The following is a 24739-nucleotide window of genomic DNA, read 5'->3' on the forward strand; positions in this document are numbered from 1 at the left end:
CAGATCAGGCAAATGTGGTGGCCAAGACACCGACATCAGTTCACTATCTTGCTCCTCAAACCACTATTGCATGATTCTAGCCTTGTGACTTAGAGATTTATTCTGTTGGATTACGTTATCACCATCATGGAATACATCAAATATGAAGGGGATGCAGGTAGTATGCAGTAACATTCACACAGTTCACAGCCTTCAGTTACTAACATATCCCACTGAAGCCCAGGTGAATGTCCCCCATAGCATAATGCAGCCCCCACTGGCTTGTGTCCATGATGTAGTATATGTTTAGAGCAGCCATTTGTTCAGATGACAACATATCCGGCCAAAACCATCCAACTGGTGTAACGAAACCTGATTTAGTCAATCGGATAACACTGCCCAATATTGGTGATCCCATGTCCACTGTAATCACAACTGACTGTGTCACTGAGTCAACGTAAAAACACACAAAGGGTTTTGTCTGATACCGAATCCCATGTTCAAGATTGTGCACTGAACAGTCCACTCTGAAACACTTGTACCTGCAGCACTGCACTATCTTGTCAGATCTGCAACAGACTGCCGCTTATCCTGCTTTAAAGAATGGGTGAGTCTCTGAATTCACTTCCCATGATGAGATGTGAACATCCAACATCTTGGCACCTAATTGTGGTTTCACTGTCCTTCAATCACTTTCCATAAATGCTCATGACAGTAGCACACACACAACCATCAAGTTACTACATTCCAGAGATGCCCATTCCCAGGTGACATGCCATAAAAATTTGTCTTTTGTCAAAGTTGTTTTTGTTGGTTGATTTCCACATTTCACAGTTTGGGCGAGAGTTGGCAACTCACAAAATGTCACAAGAATAACTGTAATTCTTGTAATGGACAGTTATTTTGATTGGCTGGTTTAATGATTAAAGGGACCACACTATGAGGTTAACAGTCCCTCCTATCTGGAACTGGCAAGACAACAAAACTACACATCAAAGAAGGGCCTAATGCACAAAACCTAAGGAAAGTAAAGTCTACAAAAGATCAACAAACCCTAAATAAAGGAACAAGGAAGAAGAAAAGGGGGGGAGAGCAAGGTGCCCCAACCAGGGAGCAGCCGAAGGCCCCCAAAGGCATAAAGTATGATGGGAGGCATACCCTCCCCCCCCCCCCCCACACACAATCTAACAGATGCACGAGACTCAACAAAATACCCAGAAAAGACTAGGAACACAGACAAGGTGAGAGAAGCACAGGAAAACAGAGGAAGAACACCAAGCCAAACATAACAGTGAGAAGGGGCAGGAAGAGCAAAAGAGCAGGTGGGCGAGGGCTGGGGCAGACCACCAAGCCCAGACAGCTGCTGCCAGTTTGGGGCACAGAAAGCAACAGGACATCCTGCCAAACCCTCAATGAGCCAACAAAGGTGAGGTGCCCTACATTGGAGAGAGTGGTAAAAACCCCTTCACAAGTAAACAGTAAAACTAGGTTAGCCACTAAGGCGTTGTCCATTGATACCATGAGTAGGAGTCAGGAAGGTTAAGAGTCCGCTGCAGGGTGGCTAAGTTAGGACAATCTAGCAAAATGTGGACCACCGTCAAACGGGCACAACAATGACAGTGGGGCCGATTCTCAAAACAGAAGAAATGACCATGAGTCAGCCAAATATGGAGGATGCGGAGCAGGCAAAGTATGACGGAATCCTTGCAAGAGGTCTGCATGGAGCGCCTCCACAAATTCACAGTCTCCTTTATCATTCAAAGTTTATTCAGCAAAGTCAGAATATGCCATAACATATTCCAAATCCTTAGAACTTGATGGTGTAACACCAATTGAAGAGCCTATCCCACAAAGCTGACCTCAAGAGGCGGCTTGCCAGTAGCCAATTTGGCCAGCATGTCAGTGAGTTCATTCCCCAGGGTCCCAATGTGACCCGGGGTCCAGACAAAGACTACTGACCATCCACATTATTCGACGGCAAAAAGGTAATTCTGGTTAGTCAGGACCAAGGGATGGCAAGGGTAATATTGGTCATGAGCTTGTAAACTACTCAAAGAGTCACTACAGATGGGGAAGGACTCACTGGTGCAGGAACAGATATGCTCAATAGCGCGAGACATGGCTAACAACTCCACAGTGAAAAAAACTGCAGCCATTTGGCATGGAACGGAGTTCATTACAACCCGCATGAATGTACACAAAGCCCACACAATGGGCAACCATTGAGCCATCCATATAGATTACTTCTGAAGCCCAAGATGGACTAAGAATGGAGAAGAATTAGCAGTGGAGGGCCTCAGGATGAGCAGAGTCTTTCGGACCTCATGATAGGTCAAGACAGAGCTGCGGATGGGACAAGCACCAGAGGTGTATGTGAGCAGGCCCAGAGAAGAAATGATAGAGGGAAAAGTTGGAGTTAAGAAAAAAGGGACCAGATACAGATGGCAGTCATAACCTCAGGCCTAGGCCACTGCTGCGGGAGTGGGTCTCTGGATCTGGCACGAGCAGACGGTAGTCAGGTGCTCCCAGCAGCAATGGATGCATAACACATAAGCAATCAGCTGTCGATGGCGCAACAGTGGAACCCCTGTCTCCACTAGGAGGATGATCACAGTGCTAGTCTGAAAAGCACCAGCTGTCAGTTGTATCCCACACTGGTGTACTGTGTTCAGTATCTGTAAAGCCAAAGGTGATGCCAAGCTGTATGTGAGACTCCCATAATCCAGACACATCTGGACCAATGCTGAGTAGAGCTGTATCAGAGTAAAATGGTCTGTACTCCAGCTGGTGCTGCTGAGGCATCAAAGAGCATTGAGGTGTGACCAACATGTCTGCTTTAGTTGAATATGGGGAAGCCATGTCAACTAGACATGAAAGACCAGTCCTAAATAACAATGTGAATCCACTACATTGACGGACAAGCCACCAAGATACAGATTTGGATTAGGATGGACTATAAGGCAATGACAGAAATGCGTAACGCACATGTTGGCAACTGAAAAATGGAAGCCATGAGTAAGAAACCAAGATTGTGCTCAGTGTATTGTTCCTTGCAGTCTGTGTTAAACAACTCCCATCGAGGACAAACAAACTTCTCTATCTGAACAGGCCTCGGAAGGCCCGATAGTACCGGCCGAACGCCATGTCATTCTCAGCTGACTGGCATCACTGGATGCGGATATAGAGGGGCATGTGGTCAGCACCCTGCCTCCAGCTGTTGCCAGTTTTTGTGACCAGATCCACTCCTCCTTAAGCAAGCAGCTCCTCCATTGGTCTCACAAGGACTGAGTGCAGCCCGACTGCCAATAGCACTTGGCAGAACCAGATGGTCGCTCATCCAAATGCCAACCAAGCCCAACAGTGCCCAACTTCAGTGAACTGGCGGGAAGTAGCATTACCACTGCAGCAAGGTCATCAGTGTGGACAAACAAAAATAAATGCAAAATTTATGAGTACACAAAGAGGGGGACACCGTAGGCCCCACAGCTACCACCAGACCATTGATAGCACTAAACGAGAGAAAAACCCAAAACAGAAACATGTGGAATCCCATTCTCCTGCAGGTGGAAGATGATACAGGATATGCCAAACTTTACCTGATAAGTGCGACATGAAAGAAAATTGGGAGTGGCCCACAGAGGCCCAACTCATATAAGGTGGCAAGGACATGGTGGTGCCACATGGTATCATAAGCTTTACACAGATCGAAGGCGATTGCAACAAGGTGTTGACAATGGCAAAAGCCATTCAGATAGTGGACTGCAGGTGGACTAAATTTTCTGCCATAGCCCATCTGAAAATGCAGTTCGGATTGCAGTCATAGAAAAGACATCACAATCTGCATAAGTAAAAGCCCACCTGGGTGGGCATAAAGGAAAATGACATTGGAGAGAAAATAAGACGGTCGGAAAATGACCACTGTCACACAAATCATAATGAAACCCCCACTGAATGGAGGGGAGGAATCAAGGGCTATAGATGGAAAGACCAATGGCCAAGAAGGTGCTATGTGCTACACTAAAGTATGTGGGGGCTCCAATGTTGAGGAGGCAGAGATCAAACACTGTCAGCAAGTCTTCAACAATCCTGCCCCGGTTAGTGGTCACGGTACCACTCCACACATGATTATTGGTGTTAAAATACCTAAGGAGAAGGAAGGGAGGAAGGAGCTGTCAAACGAGGGCAAGAAGAGTAGGAAGCAGAGGATACTGGTCTGGGGGAGATAAAGATTGAACATTGTCACCGCAGAGTCTAAGTGGATCCAAATGTTCACCATTTCCAGGACAGTATAAAGAGAAACCCATGAACCAACAACATCCAAGCCAACTAACAAACAGACACCACCGAAGGCTCGCAAAGTGCTGACACGGTTCCGGCAGAAGGCTTAGAAATCATTAAGAGTCAATCAAAACAAAATTCTTGCAATACAACGAAAGCTACAGAGGAAAGTTGAAGAAGAGGCTGCAATTCCAGAAGATGATGATAGTACCCTTTACAGTTCTATCAGAGGAGAGTAGCACAAGAGACCAGATGGAAGTCAAATAGGCCAGAATTGGTCATTGGTCATCATGCCAAGTCAGCGTCCATCACCAGTAAGAACGGAGTGACACTGATGAATATAAGATTGGATGCATGCTATTTGAGAGGGAGTGGGCAATACCTCCTGTGGTGTCGGGGGGAGGGGGGGGGGCGGTTGCTCATACTAAGACTTACACATCTTCTTCTTCGAAGGGCAAGAGGTATTGTCGGAAAGAGAGCAAGTGGCAGCAATATCTAGAACCAAATGAGAACGAACAGCTTTGAGGTCCACAGAACGTGGATCTGGTGTCCAACTTGAAGTAACAGGCTTCTTGTCCTGGAAATGTCATGGAGGGAGGTTCCAGAGGGAGTCCCATCCACGGTGGGTGCAAGGGAAGAAAGTGTCTTCTCCTAGCAAGGACAAGGAGTTGTGGGAGGGAACATTAACCACCAGAAGGTAAGAAAGAGAAAGGGGACAGGACAGAAGTAGGGAGGGATGGGAGGGAGGGATGGGAGGAGGAGGAGGAGGAGGAAGAAGAGGGAAGAACACAACAGAAGCAGAGGTAGACAAGGATACCATGTGGAGAGGGTCGAATCTCTGTCGGGTCTCAAGATAGGGTAGAAAGTCGAGAATTTTGAATTCCTGAATCTTCCTTTCCTTTTTATTGATTGGGGAATCCAGCATGCAAGGGGAAGTGGGGGAGGAGAAGAGGGACAGGAAAGCAAGCCAGAAATGCTAGGGATGAGCCTTCTTCCCCAAATGGCTCACATTATGGAAACAGAATTTAGAATGGGAGGTCAAACCTCAAGGGACACGGAAAAAAAGGGGAGAGCATGGAAACATGAGAAACAAGACCAAAAAGGAACAGCAGAACTGAGGGAATAGTTGTCACAAATGGAAACACCGAGGGAGAAGGGGGGGGGGGGGGGGGGGCAGGAAGGGGAGAAGACAGAATGGGATGGAGCGGATATGGGGAAGGGAATGCAGCCTGGGAGAAAAGAAAGGCTACAATAGCTCAGGGCCTTGTGTGCACCAAACAAGTAACCACAAAAGACCTGTGTACCCCCTGGGGGAAGTAATTTAGATATACTGCATTCTGAGGCTGACTGATTGGTGTGCATGCGACAGCATGCACTACCAATACACTGACGAGTTGAAATGTTATGCACACCTGTTTAATAGCTTGATTGTCCATTTTGGGAATGAAATACATCACTTATTCTGCGTATCTGGGATTCAACTCTTTGGTGGTAGGTTTTTGGAGGTAATTTGCGCAAATAATCGGGTGCTGATTTGCGTATCCAATAATGGCGCCCAATAGCAACCGAGATGGCTTCCACAGGATTTACATTAGGTGAATTTGGTTGCCAAGACATCAATGTTAGTTCACTATAATGCTCCTCGAACCACTGTAGCATGGTTCTGGGTCTGAGACATGGACAACTGTACTGCTGAAAGATAACCACCATTGGGGAAGACATCAAGCATGAAGGGAAGCAGGTGGTTCCAGCTGTCAGCATATCTTCAATTACTACCACAAGTCCCATGCAAATCCAGGAGAATGTCTCCCAAAGCATAATACTGCTCCCAGCAGCCTGTGCCCGTGGCACGCTGCACATTTTGGGCCGCCATTCACATCAATGATGGAGTTTCTGGAGACGACCATCGACCTAGTGTAGCAAAAATGTGATTCACCCAAAGAGCTGATATATTTCCATTGATCAACAGTCGAATCCTGATGGTCCCGTGCCCACTGCAATCATAACTGACAACATCGTTGGGTCAACATACAGACACATAGGGGTGGTCTGCTGCAGAGCTCCATGTTCAATAATGTACGACAAATGGTGTGCTCTGAAACACTTGCAAGTGCACCAGCAATGTTCTCCTTCAGCAGAGATGCCACAGATTGCCACCTATCCTATTTTACAGATCAGACAAGCCTCCAAACCCCATGCTTTGTGAAGAATCATGGGTGTCCAACCATCTAGCATCTAGTGGTAGTTTCACTGTGGTTTTACCTCTTTCCATAGCTCCCCATGACAGTAACACATGAACATTCAACCAGCTTCACCATTTTCGAGATGATCGTTCACAAGCTCTGTGAAATAATAATCTGACGTTTGTCAAAGTTGCCTACCTCAATGGATGTCCCCATTGACAGCCTGTATCTTCACTAGTGTGATGCCCCATCCATGTCTGCTCCACTAACATACTTTTGTTACTGCGTCATGTGGCTGCAACGCCACCAGGTGGCATCCAACATTGCAGTGGGCAGTGGAAATAATGTTTTGGCTTATCACTGTATGTTCCAAAAAACCATGCATAAAAAACAGGATTTTTCTGTGACTTGTACCTTGGGTTCTATTGGTGATAGAAAGGTAGTGTCATGTGTTTCGGATAGCCCTTGGGCTATAAATCAATTGCATACCCAACAGAACAATCATCTTAATGGGAGTATCCTATAGTACAGGGTCAAAGTTTGAATATTACACATTTCCTCCAGCCTAGGCAGATGGAGCAAATTGGTTCAGGTGATTCTTTTTGCATTAGATATGATCTATGGCTCACCTTAACGGGCTTATGGAGGCACCATTTGGTTCATGGGCAGTTCCTGAGAAAATCCGAAAAAAGGCATTTTTCGCTATTTTTTGGCTGCCAGCACAAGTAACTGCAGAAAAATGCTAAAATTTTAACAGAACGTTCTCTAGGCATTTATCCAGAAGTGTCACCTTCCTGTTTTCAAAAATCTTTTATTCTTTATTGAGATATATTGCCAAAGCATGGTTTTTGGGCATCACGACTAAGCCATGGATTCCAAGATGGTTATGCGGTGCAAATGACTGTAATTTTTATGATATATTCCTAAAGAGCCCAATCTCGAACTATGTTGAAAATTTTCTTGATATCTTTATCCGTTTCCGAGATACAGAGGTTGAAACTTACCCTACTTGTACACATAAAATACGTATGTAAAATCAAGTGTGAGATGAAAATGTAATTTATAGCGTGATGCAGCATGGAAAAATATGCTGTAAAATGTCTCCATTATCATCAGAAGGGTTCTGGGAGCCCCATGTCATACTGAAGCACATGTAAAATTTCTGTGCACATAAAATCCGGTCTGATATGTAAAATTAATCAACATGGCTTCAAAATTAGTTGTGTCTTATTTCAGTTCTACATAGGTATACTATATAAATTTTACTGACATATAAAAGTGTCTTATGGATGGCATGCCTTGCTTTTGCGCAGAAAAGAAGGTAACCAGTGAAAAACACTCCTATCCTGGTAGAAAAAAGGGTGAATATGGTAATGGGGTACTACCTGCCTCACATTCTACCTTCCTCAACACCTTTAAAAAAATTTCCCAAAAATTTTGGCACGGGAACATAATCGCACTTTTGTATCCTGAAGGAAGGAAACAGTGGTAGTGGGAAAGAGGCAGAAAAGTAATAAATATTGGAAGATAATATGCAGTGGTTGTGGTGTAGGAAGAACAAAGGAGACAACTGAAGTGTGAGAGAAAGAGAAGGACACAGTGACAAGGGAATGCAGTTGACAGCGAAATAACAGTGCTAGGAAAAGACTGAAGGAGACAGTGCCAGAGGGAGAAGAAAAAACCAAAGAGAAAGTGTAAGTAGGTGAGAACCAGTGACAATTAGAGACCGAGTATATCACAACGACAATGACTAAGAGTGAGACAGTGTCACTGAGGAGGGACAACAGCAGTGGGAAGGAATGAATGAGATAGTTGCAGTAAAAGAGATCAAGTGGGAGAGAGTGACAGTGAGAAGAGACAGTAGTATTATGAGAGAACAAAGGTGACTGTGGCTGTGAGACAGAAGACAGTGACAGTTAGAGAGACACAAAGAGATACTGACAATGAGTTGGGCTAAATGAGTGACTTACAGCTGGGCGAGCTTGTGGAAGTGAGAGGTGAGTTGTATGCTAAAAAGAGCATGAATATGTTTGCGTGCAAAATTTTTGGGAAAGTTTTTAAAGGTCCTGAGGAAGGTAGAATGGGACAGCTCATACTCCAGTCTTTAGTCAGAGTCTCCGACAGAAGCATTCTTCCACTGCACAGATAAGAGAGAAAAAAATATTTTGAAGATCAATGTTCAAAATGGTTCAAATGGCTCTGAGCACTATGGGACTTAACTGCTGAGGTCATCAGTCCCCTAAAACTTAGAACTACTTAAACCTAACTAACCTAAGGACATCACACACATCCATGCCCAAGGCAGGATTTGAACCTGTGACCATAGCGGTCGCGCGGTTCCAGACTGTAGCGCCTAGAACCATTCGGCCACCCCGGCCGGCAAGATCAATGAAAATCAAAGCATCTAACAACAGCTGATGCCTATAACAAAGTATTTTTGTTCATGGGACAGGTGAAGGAAATGCGTGGAACACATAAAAGAACAAACGGTGTTCTTTTATGATTGGGTATAACAATGTTAGGAAAGTATCCATACAGTGAATATCAACTTTGTAACAAAGTAACAGAAGATCAACAGAGGGAATTCTGCTAATGGATTTAATTCTGTGTTAATTTGGCCTTCAGATGCTTCATTAATGCACCTGTACCTTCTTCAATTATGCTTGTTCAACAAAAGTTGAGACAGAAATGAGCATAGGCAAAAGTACGGTGTGAATTTCTTTTGTTACAATTGGCTGTATTAATACATTTAAAGTTGAAGTAGGTACAACAATAACCACATACTAGTTTCTTACTGAATAACTTCTTGAACTTTTCAAAACAAATCCAAGAGAAGTAGTCAAAGGCAGTACTGCACGATATCTTGCACATCTGCTCACAAGGTTACCAAATCACAAGCATTTATTGAAAAGTCTCAAACCCACACCTGGCAGTCGTGGTGATCTGCCATACTCTCTACTTGACAACAGCACCAGCTGTATGGAACAGTACACGTAGTTTTGGATACATTACACTGCTTTCCTTAATTTGTTAAAAATATAGTGCATTTTTAGTTTTCATTTGTTTTGTGACTTCTGCAATCTAAAACTTGTACATTCACTGAATATCTGTGAGGTATTACATTCTCATGGTTATATCGGCCTGCTACCCAGAAGTTCCCAGAGCGAGATTTTCACTCTGCCGTAGAGTGTGCACTGATATGAAATTTCCTGGCAGATTAAAACAGTGTTCCGGACCGAGACTCAAACTTGGGACTTTTGCCTTTCGTGGGCAAGTGCTCTGCCATCGAGCTACCCAAGAATGACTCATGCCCTGTCCTCACAGCCTTACTTCTGTCAATATCGCACCTCTTACCTTCCAAACTTCACAGAAGCTCTCCTGCGAACCTTGCAGAATAGCACCCCTGGAAGAAAGGATACTGTGGAGACATGGCTTAGTGATAGCCTGTTCCACAAGGTTTGCAGGAGAGCTACTGTGAAGTTTGGAAGGTAGGAGACAAGATACTGGCAGAAATAAGGCTGTGAGGACGGGGCGTGAGTCATGCTTGGGTAGCTCAGATGGTAGAGCACTTGCCCACAAAAGACAAAGGTCTCGAGTTCGAGTCTTGGTCCAGCATACAGTTTTAATCTGCCGTGAAGTTTCATTCCCAGAAGATAGTAACGCAACTCATCAGAAGATAAGTATTCACTAATTCTTACTTCATTTCAGTTTAAGTGTGTTAGTGCTTTTTTGGTTTACTGTAAAAGTAGTGTCACGTGTGATAAATGTAGATTTTGCCATAGATTAGTGAGTCTGGCAGAAAAATGTAAAGATTGTGGGTTGGTGTTTCTATCTACATCTACATCTATACTCAGCAAACCACTGTGAAGCGGATGGCAGAGGGTACACACCATTATACTAGTTATTAGGGCCTTTTCCCATATCATTGACATGTGGAGTGTAGGAAAGCTGACCATTTAAACACCTCTATGTGTGCTGTAATTAATCTAATCTTATCCTCATAGTTCCTATGGGAGCAATATGCAGGGGTCTGTGGTATATTCCTGGAGTCATAATTTAAAACCAGATCTTGAAACTTTGTCAGTACCTTCTCAATATAGTTTCTGTCTATATTCAGGAGTTTGGCTGTTCAGTTCTTTCAACATCTTAGTGACACCCTCCAGTAGATCAGACGAACCTGTGACAATTCATGCTGTCCTTCTCAGTAATGTTCAATACACTCTGATAGTCCCACTTGGTATGGGTTCCACACACTTGAGCAATATTCCAGGATGGATGGAACAAGTGATTTGCAATCAATCTCCTTTGTAGACTGATTGTATTTCTCTAGTATTCTACCAATATACTGAAGCCTGCTACCTGCCTTATCCACAACTGAGCCTACGTGATTGTTACACTTCATATCTCTACCACATGTTACATCCAAGTATTTGTACGAGTTTACAGATTCCAACTGTGACTCACAATATTATGTTCATAGGATGCTATGGTTTTTTAACATTTAAAGCAAGCTGCAAATCATTCCCCATTCTGAAATATTATCGAGCTGCAACTGAATATTGATACAGCTTTTCAGACTTTACTTCATCGTAGAGAACTGCATCATCTGTGAAAACTCTGAGGTTATTCTTACAATTGAAATAATAACCTCATAGTTTTCACAGATGATGCAGTTCTCTACGATGAAGTAAAGTCTGAAAAGCTGTACCAATATTCAGTTGTAGCTTGATAAGATTTCAGAATGGGGAATGATTTGCAGCTTGCTTCACAAACTGAACAGCGAGGCACACAAAACACTCCCCTAGAGTACACCTGAAATTACTTCTACATCTGTCAACCACTCTCCACCCAGGATAACATGTTGCATCCCCCTACCAAAAATCCTAAATTCAGTCACATATTTCATCTGATACCCCATACAAGGTGTGTTCCATAAGTAAAGTGACCAAATTCATAAAAAATCATTTATTGAATATATTCGTACAAATAATCAAAAATTTTCAAAATAGCACACTCTTGCATCGATACACTTCTGGAGGCGGTGTTTCCATGCCTGGAAGGCATCCTGGAATGTCTTTTCTGGAATGTCCTTTAGAGCTGATGTAACATGTGCCTGGATGCTTTCAATTGTGTCCCAATGTTTTCATTTCATGGCTCCTTTTAACTGAGGAAACAAAAAAAAAAAAAGGTCAGTGGGAGCCAGGTCAGGACTGTAGGGAGGCTGGGGAACCAATGGCGTCTTGGTCCTGGACAGGGAGTCGTTGACAATGAAGGCACCATGACTCGGCACGTTGTCGTGGTGAACTTTTTCACATGTCCTTGATGTCACTTCGGAAGTAGCGCGAGACCCTCCTTTTCAGTCTTTTGAGCACTTCCAAGTAGAAAGCTGAGTTCACTGTAGTTCCGGTAGGTATGAATTCATGGTGGACAATGCCTCTGATGTCAAAGAAGACAATGAGCATGGTTTTGATCCTCGACTTGCTCATGCATGCCTTCTTGGGATGGGTCGACGATGGGGTGTGCCACTCTGAACTCTGCCTTTTTGTCTCAGGGTCGTACTAAAAAATCCACGAGTCACCCCCAGTGATAACTGAGTTTAAAAAAATGAGGATCATTTTCACACATTCCCAACATTTCTCAGCACCGAAGTACTCGCATGTGCTCGGGTTCGTCGGTCAACACTTTTGGGACGAGTTTGGCACACACCTTTCTCACGTTCAAATCTTAGTCACAATGCAGAAAATGGTTGTTTTTGACATGTTTAGAGTTTGTGCTATCAATTGAAGGCTCAGTCATTTGTCAGAGTTCAAACAACCGCGCACACGTGTCACATTTTTTGTCGACTTGTGCGGTTGATGGCCGTCCACTGCGAGGTTCGTCGGTTATCTCCTCTCAGCCCTCCATGAACGACTTGTGCCATCGGAAAACTCGTGATTTGGACAAGCAATCAGTCCCAAAGGCATGCTGAAGTAATGGAGACATTTCGGTAGCGGACTACCCAAGTTTAACGGAAAATTTGATAGCGTACCGTTGCTCTACAGAATGATCCGTTGTGCTATGTTACATAAACTCAAAACAGGGTTGACGGAAATGCACATCCTGACTCTCCGGCAGCTTGCAGCCGAATGAGACAAAGCATTTTGAAGCTAACACCCCCGTCCACTTAGCCCAGCCAGTTACAACACGCTGTGGTGTACCATTGCGTCAGAAAAAAACTGGTCGCATTACTTATGGAATGCACTCTAACGATCGTACTTTTGATGTGCAGTATACGCATGGTACTGAGTCAAATCCCTTTCAGAAACATTGCATCTACCTGGCTTCCTTATTCTGTGGCTTTCAGGATGTCACATGAAAAAAGTGCTAGGCGTGTTTCACATGTTCTACATTTTCTAAATCCGTGGTGTTTGGCAGGTCATTCCATTCGAGATACACCTTTATATTTGAGCTCAGAATATCTTATAAGATTCTACAACAAATAAATGCTAAGGACATTGGAAGGCAGTGTTGTGGATCACTTCTGCTGCCCATCTTGAAAGCAGGTGTGACCTGTTCTTTCTTTCAACTACTGGGCAAAGTTTTTTGTTTGAAGGATCAACAACAGGTTACAAAGTACAGAGGGAGCTAACTGAGCTGTGATATGGGTAAGAATCTAAAAGAGATTACCTTGGGGCCCGGGGATTTGTTCAGTTGTAATGTTTTCAGCTGTTTCTCAATGCCACTGACACCAATACCTATTTCACTTATCTTTTCAGTGGTACAAGAATCAAGTTGGGGCAATATTCCTGGGTTTTTCTCTGTAAAGGAACATTTGAAGACAGAGTTAAGCATTTCTACTTTCATTTTACTACTCTCAGCTTCAGTTCCAGTCTCGTCCATGGGGGACACTGAGTTTAGTGCTGCTAACAGCCTTTACATGTGACCACAATTTCTTTGATCATTTGACAATAATATGCTACAGAAATCACTGAAGGCTTCATGTATTGCTCTCTTGACTGCCAAACTTGTTTCATTCAGCATCCCTCTATCTACAGCCCTATGCTTTGTATTATGCTTTTCATGCAGTAGTTCCCCCCCCCCCCCCCCCCAGTTACTGTATACCATGGACAGTTTCTCCCATTATGAACTGTTCTATTGGGTTCATATCCATCCAGTGCATGGTCAACTACTCTTTTAAACTTAAGCCATATTATCTCTACACGTTCCTGTCAGCTAAAGGTTTCCAGTTCCTCACTGAGGTATGACAACATTATTTCTCTGTTTAGTTTGCTGAACACGTAAATCTTTCTGCTTGTTTTACTTATCCTGTGTGTTTTGGTATTCCTTGTTGCTATAGCTGTGTTATGGTTACTGATACTAGTTCCAATGTGGACTACATCAAATACTCAGGTCTGTTTGTGGCAATCAGATCTAACGTGTTTCCATCATGAGTGTGGTTCTGAACTATCGGTTCTAGGTAGTTTTCAGAAAAGGCATTTAGCAAAAATAGGATCAAATAGTTCACTTGAAGACAATGTATTAAAAATATCAGCCCACAAAACTTCAAACGATTACACATAATACTAATACCTTTTACTGAAATTAACAGAGTTATAGAAGTTCTAAAAAACAAAAGCTCAGGTGGAACTGACAGAATTTCAAACACAAGTCTGACGGATTGTTCTAACTCAATATATAATGCTCTTAGTGATACATGTAATGAATAACTGGCACAGAGAATTTTTCCAGACAGATTAAAATATTAAGAACAATGACAAGAAAAATTTAAATAACATTGCTCTTTCAGCAAATACTACAGGCATTAAATAATAAAATATCATCAGTTGGTATTTTTTGTGGTCTTTCCAAGTTGCTTGATTGCACAGATCATCCTGTTCTCTTAGAAAAACTAAGTTTTATGGAATTGATGGCTTTAAAAGCAACTTGTTTGAATCATAATTAACAAATAGAATGCCAAAAGTTGCACTGAATAATTCAAACAAAGTTGGAAGGAGAAAAAATTTTAGTAACTGTGGAGAAATCATGAAGGGCATCCCACGGGGCTCAATTTCGGGTCCACTCCTATTCTTTAAATATGTGCATTACCTTCCACATTTATGAAACGGAACTGGTGCTTTTGCTAATGATACTAGTGCTATGATAAACCCAATTAGAAAGAAAGCAACAGAAGAGATTCTTAGTGGTGTTACTCATAGAATTATTTTGTAATTCAGTAACTTTTGAGAAAACACCTACATTCATTTCCGTACAACTAACAGAGTCATACTAACAATTGATATAGCACACAAACAGCAGCCATCAAACAGGGTAGAATGCTCCAAATTTTTGGGTGTGCATACTGATGAAAACTTTACCTGGAAGAAGCATTTTTCTGAGTCCCTAAACAGTTATGCTCGGCTACCTCTGCCCTTCGCATAAATGCTAGTCTTGGGGACAAACAAATCAATCTCCTAATATTAATGAATAATTTTCTAGGGTAACTCAGAATGAAAGTATTAACTGCACAAAAGTAAGCAGTAAAAATAATATGCAGTGTTCACCAACGGTCATCTTACAGGTACCTCTTTGAGGTGTTAGGTACTGTAATAGTCGCAAATAAAATTCATCATAAATTAACCATCGCAATTCGAGAATCATAATGATGTCCATGTCCACAACATAACAGGGAAAAATGGCCTTTATTACCCATTATTAAAGATGTCACAGGCTAGCAACAAACATTTTTGATCTTTACCCAATAACATGATGTGTGACAGATAACAAAGCAAGTTTTAAATGTAACCTAAAATCGTTTCTTCTGGATATGTCCTTTTTTATTCCATGGACAAAATTTCATTTAAAAACTAGTATAATGTAAAATGACTAGTTTTAAGTGTAGCTGCCTGAGTAAGACGGAAAAATAAAATCTTCATTAATTATATATATTATCATGTATACACATCCTGTAAATTGCCTCATTCCACATAATTTCAATAAAAAAAACTCATTCATATGCTCAATGGAATATGTAGCTAACCAACTAACACAAGTTTTGAAAGCTTCCTTTAAGAAGAGATCATAATAAATTTTCATATAAACAAGTGTTGTTGTCAGAGCAGAGTTATATAACTGAACCACTAATAGAAACTTTATGCTTTCCTCAAACACAAAAATGGCATTAATAAATTTTAGTAGTTCTGCATTAGTGAAGAGGTGTTTCAACATGCTTGCACTAACTGCTGTGGTTGTCCTCTATCATGGCAATTTAAGTAAACTGATTATTCTGTCACTGAATGAATTAAGACTAAAGACCTTCTGTTTGCCACTTATCACATACATTTAATAGGATTCACTACATAAATTACACACACAATTAGAAGAACAATTTCATATTTATAACTGAAGACACAAATTGTAGTTGTCCAACAGAATATTTTATTCAGTAAACTGTTTCTTGGGTTATTAAAAAATAAAAAAAAGACAGTTCATTAAATAGATCCATATTGTATGACATTTATCTGTTGCTGAAACTTAAAATAGCAGAAAGAAAATGAAATATGAAATTCCACATTTAATATGTATTTACGCAAAGGAATACTGTTATGTCATTGTTTGACTGTTCCACAGATTCATAAATAACAGCTATTGATATTAGTGGCCCCAATACCGAAAAACAATTAAGACTACTCAATGTGAAGAAGATACCAGGGATTGGTGGAATTCCAGTTAGATTTTACACTGAATACATTGTGGGATTAGCTCCTTTCCTAGGTCATGTTTATTGAAAATCTCCTGTGCAATGAATGGTCCTGCATGACTGGAAAAGAAGAGTACAGGGCACTCCTGCTTACAAAATGAGTATAAGACCAAATGTATGGAATTGCAGATAAATATCCCTGACATCACAATAAAGGATGGCAGCCAAAAACAGTTGCAGGATAGAATTTTTTTTTTTTTTTTTATTAAATTTTTTATTAAATTAAAAAAAAAAAAAAAAAAAAAAATTCTATCCTGCAACTGTTTTTGGCTGCCATCCTTTATTGTGAAGAATTTTAACAGTTGCTGCTGCAGCCATGTTTAAAATCTTGAAATCCCTGACATCTTTAATTTGTCCATTTCATATGGAATGTGCCAACTGTGATTGTATTATAAATTTATGTAATAATTTTTTCTGATTCAGTCATTTTTCTACTAATACTTAATTACCTTGATGTGTTTCAGCAGCCTGCTCACTTTTTTGTTAATATTTAATTAGCAAGACTTATTTTGGCAGCTGTCTGTCGCAGAATCCCAGAGCATATTCTGAACTCAAACATTATGAAGTTTCTGGTGGAAAACAAGCTTCTCTTAAAGAATCAACACAGATTCAGGAAAAGGCACTCATATGAAACACGCCATATAGAGGTATAAATCTTTTTGTTGTGTCTGTCTGTAACTCAACATCAGCCCCTGTCGATGAGTAAACAGTCTATCCTTTCCATAACATTTTTGTTATACCATCCTTGATTTTACATTGTTTGATCATGTGAAACACAGTTTGCCTTATTCGTATGCAACATCTCACAAGCAATATATGTAAGTAAACAGGTGGATTCTACCTTCTTAGATTTAGAAAAGCATTTGGACACTATACCACATAGTCAACCACTAGCCAAAATATGATCCAATGATGTATCTTGCCAAGTGTGTAACTGGATTGATAAATATTCAACTAACACAAAGAAAAGTTATACTAGACAATGAACGATCTACAGAAATGAAAGTAACGAAGGTTGTTCTCCACGGGAGCATAATAGGACGTCTGATGTTCTCAATATAAATTAAGAATTTATACGAAAGGATAAGCCACACTATAAGATTGTTTGATAATGATGTCATTTCTACAGTGGAAACAGAGAAAAACATGGGAAAAAATTGCACTTAGAGTAGTGACAATGTTCTTTAAATGTGGATGAAAGTATGATAATGCTTATAACAGACAGAAAGAACCCAACAGTACTGGAGTACAAGATTAGTGGTGAACATTTTGAGCACATCATAAAACAACGTGCAGTCCTATAACATTTGACTGCACTCTGACCAGCGCAGAGCTGCGAAACACCATCAAGAAGGTGCTGACTCACACGCCAATGGAAAGGGCGAGCAGTGCCACACCTCCAGGAAGACAGTTCAGCGACCTTACCAGCTGCCCATCCTTGGTCAGGGTCCGTCCCGTCAGAGACTTCAAGAGCATCAGTACTGAGTAATAGGAAGACAATACTTAATCTGCGTTCTGTAAGTATTAATAGTCTGTCAAAGTAATTGCATTTAAGAGGCACAGGAATCACATCAAACCGCTCATAACAAGAAGTTAAATTTTGTTTCTTTCCTTTTTAGAAATAAAGTGTTCTATTAATATTCAAGTGTTATGTACAGATCATTTTGGATTCCTGCCACCAGCCATTGCAACTTCTCTCCTTCCTTGTCTGTGTTTGTGCCGACACCAAAAGTAGCCAACACGACACATAGCATTTAGAAGGCAGACTAAGAGGAGAGAAAAATGGAATGAACATGTAAAGTATTAGGGAAAGTGAATGGAAGTTCTGTTGGAAGGATTCTGGAAAACTGCAATGAAGACACTAGTCTGTCAAATTCTAGAGCACTGTTCCCACATTTGGAGCCTTTATCAAGGCGGCTTGACAATAGATATCGAACAAATTCGGACACATACTGCTAGGATTGTAACAGGCCTATGAAGACCATACACAATTGCAACAGAAAAAAAAATGTTAAAATGTGTGTGAAATCTTATGGGACTTAACTGCTAAGGTCATCAGTCCCCAAGCCTACACACTACTTAACCTAAATTATCCAAAGGACTAACACACACACCCATGCCCGAGGGAGGACGCAAACCTCCGCCGGGACCAGCCGCATGCAACATAAAGACGCAGGGGACTTCAATGGAAATCCTTGGAAGAAAGAAGCCATTATTTTTGCAAAACCCTGGTGTGTAAATTTAGAGAACCATTATTCAAAGAAGGCTGTATAATCACAATGCTGCCACCATTTTATATCTTTAGTAGGGATCATGTGAATATGATAAGAGAGGCATATATACAGCTATTGGTGAATTACCAGAGACTGTAATACCGCCCATCTGCTTTGACCAATGACATTATCGCCATATCAAAAACCCCTATTTCAAGTGTATCCAACATAGCCATCAAAATATTGATCATAACAGTCACAAAAATACAAATAACTCACAAACCAGCTCAGTGACTAAACCCAATGCAGTTAGTGGGGCAAGCATGTGTTTTGGGCAGGGACGAACAAAGAATTCAATAACAAAAACAACATTTCTGTACATGGTGCAACACACTGCAAAAAAACTAAACGCACAAAACTGCCAAAAAATAAAACCTAATAAAACCATACAAAGCACCAGACTTCAATTAATCTATACAGCTCACCCTAGACCACGATACATACAACTAAAAAAGCTGGTACCCCCAAATTCTCGTAAACCTAAATAGTTTAACCCAAGACCGGAATAATCTTTTCTGCCTATATTTTGCTTTTGCTAAATGTGGGACAGAGTTACTATTACATGTACTATTTCAAATAATAAATAGCAATGAAGTATACACAGCAGTACAATATTGAATTCATGGAACCTATATAGCTAAACCCTAGGTCATATTACCATTAACACCCCCTCTCCCCCACAAGTACACATTCCGGTATCCCAATCTCCAGTAAACATATGTAGCTCAACCCTAGACTGGGATACTAATAACCCCTCTCCACAATTATAAAAGACAGATCCCAATCTTCAGTTAACCTGTACAGCTCAACCCTAGTCCAGATACCAATATACCCCAACCACACGTACAAAAGCTGGTGTCCCAAACATTTCACTTTAACTCCGCAACAAACGCATCACAGCACAACGCAACTTCATCAAGGGTCTAAGCTGACTTACAGTACCCTACAACCAAGTATACCCATTACTTTTTGCTCGCTCAATATGTGAATGGAATGGATAAGAAATCAAACAGTGAACGATTTACCCTTGGTCATGTACCGTACATTTGTTTGCAGAGTATATATGTAGGTGTAGAAAATCTATGTTTTTTTTGTAGTGATTATACGTTTACAGCAACATTTGCAAATGCATACACAATGCAATACTGATTTCTCTATCCAAATTGAGTATGTGCTAAGTATGCCTTACATACACAGGATAACAGATAATGATTACAAGGAAAACACACAGTAGTATAAATGGTGTTCTCCTACCTTCTGCCCTGCTGCAGTTTCACTCATGTATTTGGAAACTGAACCTTCAAATAACGTACAAAAGTATTCAAGCACAGCATCCCTTGTAGCTGGTAGAGTCTTCAGTAATGACAGTGCTCTGCGTGCAAGTTCTAATGGATTTGTCTTCACTGACCTGGTTGCTCCTGCAAGGAATGCTCGCAGTTCACTGAGCAGGTCATGAGATGGTACAGCTTTGATAACACTTGTCCCAGCCATACCTGTAAAGAATTTAACATTAGTTTGGTCTCATCATAACACATTACTATTTACATTCTTCCCTTCGTCCCTTTGTAGGCACTAAATATTACTTCACTTGATGGAGGTTAGCAACACCTTATTCATAAATTGCCACCAATAACAGAATTTAGAGTTGTATCTTGTACTTTATGTAGTTTTAAGATAACACAGGGCTCCTGATTAACTACTTTGTGAGATAAAACCTTCATTATGCTATCTGATGGGAGGTTGTGAAATGTGAGAGCCCCAGCTACTACTGTGTCACTCGTTTTCAAACAAAATCTGGCAAAACTGAAAGCAGACGTAAAAAGAAAGATGTCTTTTGAATGCAACTATGTTACACTGCTGCACAGTTTAACCAATAAAACTGGCAAACTTTAAAACAATTTCTGTTGTTTGTCACAAGTCTTAACTTCTTTGTAATGCTGAGCTCCATAGTTGGCTGACGCTAACACTGATGATTAATGAAAACCACCCTAGCTATATTAACACTCATTTCTTGTGCCACAACGAGTTGCATCAGTATCATGACATAAAAGGTGCAGTTGTTATATGTGACATTAATGACAAAATCGGGAAATGATTATGACATAAACATTCTGCCGACCGTCTGGCAAGCAGTAAGTGCATGCAACATGGCATTTGTACTAAAATTAAGATACACAGCAATGTTTAAGTGACCATCGTTCCCCCGATTTTGTCACATATAACAACCATATCTTTTATATTATGGTACAATATAAGCATAACTCAGTAACCTATGTTCTAAAAGAACGAAACCAGTTGTGATACATTAAATGTGTTTTAATACAGCTGTAATGGTTTCCTTGAATCATTACTATTATTTTAACTGCAGCTCATTTTACAAGTTGGTAAAGCAGTAGGCCTAATGTATGTACGAGCACAAAGTGACCATATCTACTGTACATACGATAAATACATACAAGTTAAAATAACTTGAAAAGTTTGTTTTAATGTGTTGCAGCTATTATGGGAATGGTTGTTCCTGGCAGAAAAGTAGTGTGTGTTTTCATCTGCAGTGCCTACAGTTTAATGAAGTTATCTAATTTCATTTCTGTGTTCACATAGCTTGGATTAGAGTAACAAGATTATTTATCGGAGTTCTCCCAATGGAACGTGATGCGTGAAAATACAAACTACGAAATCCTAATTTTGCGTGTGATACAGTCGAGCCTCAACTACGTCAAATTATTTTGTACTACTCTGAAAATAATTCCCCTCTTAAATTGTTCAAAACATAACAGTGGTGTTATTACATCTTTTCTAGTAAAGTTCCCAAAAATGGAAATGAGTGGATCTTTTTACCTTTTTTTCTGTTACAATTTTAATAAATGTCTTTCAATTGCTTTAACTGTAATAGTTAACACTAAAAAGAATAAGCATTTTTTTTTTTACTCCAGTTGGCAAAAAATCATAGAATTGACAAAACAGTTAAATAGCACTGCAGAGAAAAACACTCTATCTTCGACAGGTACTTTTAAATGAAATTTATCTAATTATACTTCTTTATGTTGATTTATTTAAAAAGATACACACCTGTTACTTCAAATACAACACTGAAGTCCGGTCCGCAAATAAACACAAACAGCTCCAACTACTCGTTTTATCGACAATATTGTTATCGACCAGTCGACATATAAGCTTCGCGCGGCCGAATGATAGTCGTTTGTTGAGTCGTTTATGACGATAATGTGACTCTTTGAACGTTCAGTTTGCGATGATTGCGTAGGGTAAAGACGGGTGCAGTGGTACTTTTCTTGTACTGTGATAACTTTTGCCAGAAATCTTTTGAAGAGGTAGTTTCCCATTCCTTTAGACATTATTACTTTTCTAATGTAACAGCTGTTTTCTATGTAATCAAAATGGCGTGTTTGCTGTGATGAGTGCATGCTCCTCATTCGACTGGGTGTTATGATTCAAATTAGCATTTTTTAAATATTTACAAAAGGAGTGATTTATAGAAATTAGTTTTTCTGTTACTATGAAGGAGTTGTTATTAGCAATATTCTCTCTGATCTCGGCCTTGTTGTTAGTGTTGTTGATTGTCGTTATAGGTGAGGGCTGTTTTGTTTGTATGACTTCGTGTTCCTTATATATCAAACGATATCAAATGACCAATACTATCTCGGTTACAGGTTGGTACCTCGTGTGGAAACTCTTTCTGTCGCGGTTCCGTTTTGTAAGGGAATTGCTTGGTGGCATGAACGAACCTCCACCACCTCCTGCTGAACAAAGGCCTGCCCGACCAAGAAGAAAATACAGGAAAGAGTGATCGCATTTTCTCATCCAGACGACTCCGAACTGTTGCCCTGAACTGTGTAAAATTTGTAATTGAAGAATACATTTAAAAATAATCAAAATGAATATACGATGCGCGAAACCGGAAGACCTGATGAACATGCAGCATTGTAATTTATTGTGTCTGCCAGAGAATTATCAAATGAAATATTACTTTTACCATGGTTTATCATGGCCTCAACTAAGTTACGTAGCAGAAGACGAAAAGGGGCAGATTGTAGGTTACGTGCTCGCTAAAATGGAAGAAGATAGTGAAGACAATCCACATGGTCATATTACGTCGTTAGCGGTAAAACGTTCCCATCGAAGACTAGGTCTGGCTCAGAAATTAATGGACCAGGCATCAAGAGCAATGGTTGAGTGCTTTAACGCGAAGTATGTATCATTACACGTCAGGAAAAGTAACAGAGCTGCCCTAAATCTTTATACAACAACGCTCAAATTCACAATTTCTGAAATTGAACCTAAGTACTATGCCGATGGCGAAGATGCGTACGCTATGAAGAGGGATTTATCGTTATTTGCAGCCCAGATGCCTTCGTGTGATACAAACACAACGATTGACACCAAAAATGTTGATGATAAAGTTTTGTCAGAAAGATTGTGATATCATTTCTGGGTCATTTTGTGAAAACTTGTTGCAGTACATAAGTGGAAGCTGGAACATTTCTTGTTCCAATTCAGTGGAAGTGTTTTTACTAATTATATGAGTAAATACTACTAAGGAGAAGTTCTAGTATTTTAATCTGTATTAATTACTTGTAATCATGATCTGTGCAGTTTTTGGAAAAATACAATTCTGTCAAAAATAACTAATGGATTCAATGATCAATGGTTGTGACATACCCCATATTCATATCTTACAAGTGATCATTTTATTTACATGTTAACAGATTTGAATGTGATGTTCATAGCCATTATTGCAATTTTGCCCATGTTGTAATGAAATTATATCACCTGTTATAATTTTAATTCACCACACTTTGGTCTCTCAGTTATAAATTGCAAATATATTCTTTTTGTATGTGTGATTATACATAACCCAGCCCCATCTCAATGGTAGTTTGGGGGGGGGGGGGGTGTTATAGTTACTGAGAGAGAAAAATGGCCACTGACAGGGAAGTAACCTCGATCATGATTTGGTTGAGTTTGTACTGAAAGCGACGAAAACAAACAAAAGGGCATTTGCCATCATTCCAAATCTTTCTTGGTTATATGGCATTGTTAGTGTGTTGGCTGTATATATTTTATATGTCCTCATCCATACTCTGCAAACCATTGTGGGATGCATGTTGACATAAGTAGGCTTTCATGATATATGCTTAGTTGGTGCCTACCTTCAAGTGTCTGTGACAGTTCAGTTTTTTTGAGCATAACTATGATGCTTTGCTTGGGTCATAACAAAATTGTCCCTTTGTGTTGCATTTCTTTATTTGTGTACAGTATATCCTGTTAGTCTGTATTGGCATCGGTCCTTCAAACATGAGCAATAATCGACAATGGATTCCACTAGTGTTGTGCAAGCAATCTCCTTTGTAGGCTGATAGCAATTCCCATGTATTCGGGTCGACAGAAGCGTCCGATCCCACGCGTCTGCTTTGACCCGGGACGTAAGGATGTTGTCGTGTGTAACGTCATGACGGCGCGGAGTTTGGTTTGAGTGTGGCTGTCTCCAGCTCTGTTATATCTTATTTTATTTACTTTTCTGATCTGTTCGTGCTATCTCGTGAGATTTTTTTTTTTTTTTAATATAAAAAACACTTATTACTTATTTTAATTATCTGTTTCCTCGAATTTCTGTTTTAGTTTATTATATTTATCTTTCTGATCTGTTCGTTCTATCCCGTGAGATTTTTTAAAAAAAAAAGACAAACACTAATCAGCTACTGAAGCATCTTTATCTTCTATGGGTTGCAGGGGTTACAACCCTGGGGAGGTGGGTGGGTATTCATGCATGGCTGTCTTCACTTACACGTTGTAGCTACGCAAGGCGTCTAAATTTGTTTATATTTAGTTTGCCCCCCCACCCAAAACACCCCATTTCCCGCGCTTGTCCCGTTAGTGTCATTAGGCTTCTTGTGGAAAGTGTGTGTGTTTGTTTTTGTTTCCGCCATATTTGTGACGTCATGGGTCAAAGAAGACGGGTGGGATCGGACGCTTCCGTATTTCCTGTATTCTAACAATGTCCGCTGCTGTACCTGTGATGTAGCCTGTTTTATTTCATGTACTTATGAATAGTACACTAAGATATTTTTATGAGTGGATGGCTTCAAACTGTGACTCATCGATATTGCCATAGGATGCTATGATATTTCATTTTGCAAAGTGCAAGATTTTACATTTCTGAGCATTTTAAGTAAGCTCTCAGTCTTTGCCCTACTTTGAAATTTTATCAAGATCTGACTGAATATTTGTGCAGCTTTTTAGATAATACTTCATTGTAGATAACTGAATGATCT

At 40.4% G+C, this 24739-nt stretch overlaps 2 protein-coding genes across 3 annotated transcripts in view; one reads left to right on the forward strand and one right to left on the reverse strand.

The window, feature by feature from the left end:
- Nucleotides 1-21601, reverse strand: part of LOC124605924 (integrator complex subunit 5) — a 126845-nt gene extending 105244 nt beyond the window's left edge. The window contains exons 1-2 of one of the 2 annotated variants that reach the window (XM_047137878.1): nucleotides 21519-21601; nucleotides 19704-19942 (exon numbers count right to left, since the gene is read on the reverse strand). In XM_047137878.1, the coding sequence (XP_046993834.1) occupies nucleotides 19704-19940 (237 nt within the window). In that variant the 5' untranslated portion in view covers nucleotides 19941-19942; nucleotides 21519-21601. Of the gene's footprint in view, nucleotides 1-19703; nucleotides 19943-21518 lie in introns of those variants that run through there. The other variant, XM_047137879.1, reaches the window with a different exon arrangement.
- Nucleotides 21602-21639: 38 nt separating this feature from the next.
- On the forward strand, nucleotides 21640-23092 carry LOC124605925 (N-alpha-acetyltransferase 10). Its single transcript, XM_047137882.1, has 2 exons — nucleotides 21640-21778; nucleotides 22118-23092. Exon 2 carries the CDS (start codon nucleotides 22342-22344, stop codon nucleotides 22885-22887), a length of 546 nt encoding a protein of 181 aa, XP_046993838.1. The 5' UTR covers nucleotides 21640-21778; nucleotides 22118-22341; the 3' UTR covers nucleotides 22888-23092.
- Nucleotides 23093-24739: the final 1647 nt, after the last annotated feature.

Source organism: Schistocerca americana, chromosome 3 (genome assembly GCF_021461395.2).
Source record: "Schistocerca americana isolate TAMUIC-IGC-003095 chromosome 3, iqSchAmer2.1, whole genome shotgun sequence".
NCBI classification, from domain to species: domain Eukaryota; kingdom Metazoa; phylum Arthropoda; class Insecta; order Orthoptera; family Acrididae; genus Schistocerca; species Schistocerca americana.

Bases quoted from the DNA above. Each gene is read 5' to 3' on its own strand.
- LOC124605925 (XM_047137882.1), top strand. From the start codon at position 22,342: ATGAATATACGATGCGCGAAACCGGAAGACCTGATGAACATGCAGCAT.